Source organism: Camellia sinensis, chromosome 8 (genome assembly GCF_055761805.1).
Source record: "Camellia sinensis isolate YWXY chromosome 8, ASM5576180v1, whole genome shotgun sequence".
NCBI classification, from domain to species: Eukaryota; Viridiplantae; Streptophyta; class Magnoliopsida; order Ericales; family Theaceae; genus Camellia; species Camellia sinensis.
This window is the reverse complement of record NC_138968.1, coordinates 36,942,922-36,949,952: the sequence shown is the minus strand read 5'-3', so window position 1 is coordinate 36,949,952 and position 7,031 is coordinate 36,942,922. Positions and strand designations below refer to the sequence as shown.

General features: G+C 30.8%; 1 protein-coding gene across 1 annotated transcript; it reads left to right on the top strand.

Annotated features, from left to right (window-relative positions):
* Positions 1–303: 303 nt before the first annotated feature.
* Positions 304–6,665, top strand: LOC114304722 (uncharacterized). The gene is made up of 9 exons (XM_028249878.2): positions 304–589; positions 690–748; positions 848–923; positions 3,476–3,515; positions 4,570–4,820; positions 4,908–4,971; positions 5,349–5,440; positions 5,547–5,909; positions 6,238–6,665. The coding sequence occupies exons 1-9, from the start codon at positions 554–556 to the stop codon at positions 6,388–6,390; spliced, it is 1,134 nt and encodes a 377-aa protein (XP_028105679.2). The 5' UTR covers positions 304–553; the 3' UTR covers positions 6,391–6,665.
* Positions 6,666–7,031: the final 366 nt, after the last annotated feature.

The following is a 7,031-nucleotide window of genomic DNA, read 5'->3' as shown; positions in this document are numbered from 1 at the left end:
AATAATTTAAAAACTAGGTTACTTAGATAAATAATTTGATTTGGGAATATTTAGGGAGAGAAAAAACTCATGTTTTATGGGTAAAATAAATAGTTTTCATTTTGAGAAAATTACACACATCAGTGTGTTTTCAAAAAAATATTTACACAACCATGAAAAAGTTTATAATTTAACATTTTTATACTTATAATGTTTATCATTATCATTAATATGTAATTATGTGTTGAATAAAAAAGGGTATGTAATTATGTGTTGAATAAAAAAGGGTTAAAATCCAAAACATATATAATATATATAATATTTATTATGAGAGGGTCAATAAAAGATTTGTCGTGGTACGGTGGTAAAGAGCCTCTTTTTTGGTTTTTCGATCTAGGGTTCGAATCGCGATCTCTTTCGTTTTTCTCTGGTGTTATTCATCTTCTGTAGAAAAACTTTTTGCAGATCGTTCACAGATCTTTTGATTATTTTCAACTCTGATTACACTACCAAGACTTCGAATCGAATTTCAAATCCTACTCATCATCAACATATATATACCATTGAAGATTTCATGGATTCAGATCAGCCCCCTTCGAATCCCAGAAAGGTTCTTTGTCATTTGTTTCTTCATTTATTTGCTCTGAGATTTCACTTGAATTTGATTTTTATTATTTTCGAACTATTCATGAAATTGTTGTTGTATGCAGGTTAGGTTTGCACCGAAAGGTCCTCCTCGGAAGAAGACAAAGCCGACTGAACCCAAAACGTATTCAATTGTTCGAATTTTTCTCACTTTGTTTTGCTTCACAAACTTGTGTTTTTTTCTTTCATTCTGATTTCTATTATTTTGAATTATTATTTGCAGTGAAGTAGTCGATGATGGTGATGATGCTAACGATAAGGATGAAGCTGCCACGTCTCTCCTCCTCCGCCGAGTCAACGTAACTCTCTCTCTCTCTCTCTCTCTATACTAGTTTAGGACGGTCCGTGCTAATATATTTAAGTTTTGATTTTGATAATTTTTTTAAAATTAAAATATTGTTATATAAAATTGAATAAAAAAATTTATTAGATATATAATAGAATTATGTCGTACAGTATGTATTATTTTTTGATTTGTTATATAATCAATGATGTAAACTCTAATTTTATTACCATACCATTTTGGGAGAATTTATAAATTTTTAACATTTCTTTCAAATTTATGGTATGTAACTTTTCTCAATAAATAAATATAAAACAAATACTAAGATAATTCTTCTATCTAAAAAAAGCTACTAAGATAATTTACTGAACTAATAAATAAGCAAAAGAATGAATATCTATATATATATATAAATACCTAATTTTATTAATACATAAATTATACTTGCATAACGAATGACCAATTTTATTAATAAGTAAATCATTAAGTAAATTAATAATTTGTAAGGATATGAAAAATATTTTTCAGTTAACCATTTTGTTAATAAATAAATCATTAAGTCAATTAATAGATTTTAATGATATGATAAATAATTTTCAATAAACAATTTTGATAATTTATTATTGTGCAAGAGAATTTTTTTTTTTTTTTTTTGTTCCCTAGTATTGTGTTAAATGAAAATTTATAAAAAATGGTAGTTGTAATTTCTAGTATTATAGGACCAATTATTACTTTAAACAAACCTTATGGGTATATTTGTAATTTATTAAAAAATAAAAGATTTATATTTCATAATTGACCAAGAATGTTTGCGTAATTACAAAAAAACTTATTTCATGATTGATCAAGAATGTTCACATAATGACGAAAAAATTTGTTGCATAATTGATCAAGAATGTTTGCGTAATTATAAAAAAACCTTCACTCAACATATAGGTCACTATTAGTAAATTATTCAAAATAAAAGGATAAAATTGTAAAAAAAAAAAAAAAAAAAAAAAGACGAACCTCAAGCAGTTAAGCGGTTCCTATATATGGAGATATATAACATCAATGTATATACATGCAGGTGTGATTATGAAGTAATATTTAGAAGACTCGACTCTGTCCTCATTTGGCTACACTTTTTAATTATAAAATTTTCAATTAATTTTATTTAGTGTGTTTGGTTTGAGTTTTTTGAATTAAGTTTTTCAGTTTTTGTATTTTTTTGTTTTTAGTGAATATTTTTAAAATTTTAAACATTTTTTTTACTTTTTTAGATGCACTTTACTTAGATGTATCTAAAAAGTAAAAAATTTGTAAAAAAATATTTTAAAAAATTAATAAATACATAAAAATACAAAAAAATGTATTGAATTCTCTTCGCTTTTTTTTGTATTTTTGATATTTAGTGAAATTTTAAAAGGTTTTTTTTCACAAATTTTTTACTTTTTAGGTATATTTATGTTGGGTATGTCTAAAAAATTAAAAAAATTCAGTAAAAATAAAAAAAAATACGAAAAACAAAAAAATAAAATTTTCTAAAAAGTATTTTTAAAAAACTCTAACCGAGCAAACAATTATTATTATTTTAATTTTTTTTTTTTTTTATAGTAATGTTATGGATATTGGCTTTTAGCTCAACTCGCATTTTTCGGAGTTTAAAATTGATAACCAAGTGTATCAAAGGTCGAGCTGGGGATAAATTTTTAAAGCCTGCTATCAAGTCTGCCAAATTTTGGACATGAGATTTTTTTGTTTTTTCTACTATAGGTCTGGCTCGATCTATGTTCACTCTTTTTTTTAATAAAAAAATTTAATCTATAAAAATTAAAAATTAAAATTTAAAGTAAAATTTTTTGATAACACAAACATCTTATTAGTTTAGCCCTAAAAAATGGCTTAAAAATGAGCCCTTATAGCATCTACGTATGAGCTTTTTAATTTGTATATCAAAGTGTGTTATATGCTCCCCCAAGAAAAAAAAAATGATAAAAGTGGGGTCAATTGTGTTAGTCTATTGGTAGATTGTGAAGTTGTGGCCTTTGATGCATATGGAAGTGGACAACTTGGGTTCAGTCTATATATGTAAAGACCAGGATCAGGCCGACTTCACATGGGGCTTAAAAACCTATCTCAAGGCTGTAACTTTATTCCAATCTCAACTCGCTCAATAAACTCATATATTAAATAAAAAAATAGATCTTATAAAAGAAAAAATAAATCTTATAAATTAAAAAATCAATAACATTGTAGTTTAGCATAAGCATTTACTCCAAAGTAGTGTTTGGTTTATTGGAATGAATTGAAATGAAATAATCATTCTATCAAAATATCCTTTCCCATATTTGATTGACTAAAAAAATAATGAAAAATACATTGAAAATGGAATCTTTATTCACCATTATATGAGAATGATCATTCCAAAAAAAACTAGGAATGACCATTTTATTTCATTTAATCTCATTTCAATAAACCAAACCATGCGTAAGGGGTTGGCCTAGTAGCCAAGCCCCGGTTTAGTTTACCACCTTATTTGTATATGTTTCTCAATAGATCATTGAATTGTTGGTTCTGCATGTACAGGAGCATCTTGGAAGACGAGGACCTAGAGTTGAAAAGAAGTGTAAGTTTTTGTTACATTGCACTTATTAATTGATGGCTTGATTATAGTGTTAATTTTGTCTGACTTGCTTGTTTGTATAAACTAACTATGTCATTTTGTATGACAAAAAGGGAAGAACTTGAACTCATTGAGGTGGCATGCAATCCAGTAACAAATAAGTTTAAAAAATCAGAAACCAGTCACATAACCTGATAGAATATCAATGATAATAATGCGAGATGCTTGGTTGCATATACATGAATGTTACTACGAATTTAATGAGTTTGCAAACAACAAGAGTTTAATTTAAACTCTATAATTAAGCAGAATTTATCTAACAGTAAGGACTAGCACCTGTTACCTAAAAAAGTTAAAGGTGCATACTGGTGATTGACTTTTGGGAATAACATTTGATGAGTCCTGAAGTTTATAATATGTTGAATTGGAATTTCAGAGGTCTACTTGTTCTTTTCTACTGTTTCTGTCTCAATTTAGCCTTCACATCAACAATAATCTATTTCCTAATTTCAATTTAACTTGTACTCGGTGTGGACAGAGGTGACTCAACCATTAGGCTACTTAGGTTAAGGCCCTCAAGAAAATTTCAAAATAATCTTATTGTTTGAAGGCCCTAACTTTTCAAAGGCTTACTTAGATGGGGCTTCATTTTGATGTTTAGTCCAAGGCCTCCAAAAAGATTAGGTTGCCACTGGGTGTGGAACATGACATTTCTAAGAATGGGCACGAGTTTCTTGTAATGAAGCCATAAATGTTAAATATTAATGTAGCTTCACTGGAGTAACTCAAACTTCTCTATTTCGAGTAAGGAAATGAAAGTAACAAGTTCCCAACTATTTTCACTTCCAACCAAGGCTATAGATGAGTCGAGTTGAGCTAAGTAATAGGTTATTTAAACTTAATGAGGTTTGAAATGTGTTCAATCTTGGCTTGATTATCTTTTGAGTGAATCTCAAATGAGCTTCAATGAAGTCGATTATGACCCAAACTCGAGTAACATAATTTTTTACAGTCATAGAGTACAGATAAGCTCACATGTTTGGATTCAAACTTGCAGCTTCAGTGCAAGTTGCATTTGCTCATGGAGGTGCATCATCAACTTCCATAAGGACATATGGCATACCTGGGGAAGGGAATAGTGGTAAAATCAATGGTTCAGGTTTGAAAGATTCTGCTGTTGATGATGATGATGAGCAAATCCACTTTTCTTTGCCTTCAACTGCTAAACCAGATGGAAACACTGGAAGTTCTGTAAATGCTGCGGATGCATTCTATCAAAAGAAACAGAAAGACTACAGAGAACCTTGGGTGAGAAATCTGGATTATGCATCTCTCTCTCTCTCTCTCTCTCTCTCTCTCATGCAATGAACATTTGTTTTCTTGATGGACATGCAGGATTTCCACCACACTAACTATCCTATTTCTCTTCCTCTGAGGAGGCCTTATTCAGGAGACCCAGGTTCGTTTTTAGATGCATCTCAATAGTAGCCACTCTTGTTCTTTCACGGTTTCTTGCCACTTGGGGTGTTTTGATACATATAGGAGTGAAACTCTTACAACTTTTCTGTAAAATTCGAATGCACGAACTCATCCTTCAGAATTGGGATTTGCAAAAATAGATGAATAAATGTAATAATAACAGAAATAACAATAATAATCACTAAAATAAAATGGAAAGGTCATTATATAATGGAATCATCCCCCAAACGTTCATTAGTCGGAGGTGAGCTTTAAAGCTTTAAAAGATAATGGTGTAATGTAGCATAATGATTATTTGCCAGTGTTTTTCATTTCACTTTGTGATGTTTAATACATCTTTTTTGGTTTTGGATTTAGAACTTCTTGATGAAGCAGAATTTGGGCATGATGTGATGAACTTGGAATATGATGAAAAAACTATAAACCCTGCTTTGGAGCTTGGCCTGCTGGTTTGTTATCTGATAAAAGAAACCTTCAAATAATGTCAAAATTTTTACCCAAATGACAAATTTGTTAGTATCAATTGCTTGAAATGTTGTGCTTAATTATGGACAGGAGGAAAATGACAAACCACAGATGATATTTCTTCAAATTCCTGCAAATCTTCCCCTAGTTAAGCGATCAGCTAGTGTATATGGGAAAGAGAGAACCGACAGTTCAAAAGCATTAGTTAGCAAAGGTGCATCAGCCGATGCAAAGGGGAAAGCGATAGCTGACGGATCAATATCATTAGCGGATACTGGTGCTTCATCTGCTGCAAAGGGGAAAGTGACAGCTGGCAGCTCTATGCCATTGGGTACGGGGAATGCTTCAACGTGGTGTTGTGGTTTGGAGGAATTGAATGGGGGATACATGGGCAAGATGCTGGTTTACAAGAGTGGAGCGATCAAGTGGAAGTTAGGAGAAGTCATATATGATGTGAGTCATATTGCATCCTTGCATTGAAACTTACTTTTGTAATTTAGGGATTAGATAGACAAAATCAGAAGAACCATCTATGATGTCACTCAAATTCAAGAACTATTTTCCCACATAATTCAAACATGAAATCAAAACCCCCAAGAACAAAGAAATTAAAATTTATTGCTTTGAGGAAGCATACAACATGTGCATCAATATAGGAGCTTAAGAGATAATTTATTGAGATTAGAAGTATGTTTTCCTTCGTCTTCACAACTTAGTAGCTTAAGGGGGAATTTATTGAGATTACAATTAAACTTACTAGTGTGACTAAAATGATTTACAGGTCTCACCTGGTTTAAGTTGTGCATGTGCTCAAGATGCTGTAGCAATTAACACTGTCGATAAGGACTGTTGCGTGGTTGGAGAGCTAAGTAAGCGGGCCGTTGTGACTCCTGATATTGATTCCGTCTTGGACAATTTGATTGACTTGGGGTAGTGCTTTACAAGATTACCTACAATTTGAAGAACATGCTTTATATAGTTGTGGTAGAACTGCCAGCATGATGGATGTCGTAGGGTTGTATATTGAGTAAAGATTTTTATGTAAAATTGTAGCCAGATTAACTGACATTGCTGACTTGTTAGCATCTAAGATTGATCTGTTTATGTGCATGAACACTCTTGGGATTCAATATTCGTTGAGAAATATTGAAGGAGATAGAAGTTGAGGTAGATTAATTACCACCTTATAAATCACTGGAGTTTCTTTTATTGTGTATATGATTTAGAATGTACTCAATAGCCTGCTTTCTTGTCACTCTTGTACCTTACGTTTCTCATCCCAATTCTGGGGTATTTTGGAGGCGTCAGTACTCAGAATCTGTGAGTCATTTTAGCACAGCTTAGGAGATTAAAATGAGGATAAACTTCAAGCAAAGAGGCCTAATAAGAAGAGATGTCTGTGAATTGCAATTTCTTTCTCTGCTCTCTCTGGCCTTTTCTTTTTAAAATAAATTTTATTTATTCATTTTTAAAACAATTGATAAGAGAGAAATTAGGTAAGGGAAATTACATAAAGTAACGGTAAGAGTTAAGCATCATACCTATTAAAATAGTATCTCATTTACAAAGGCAATC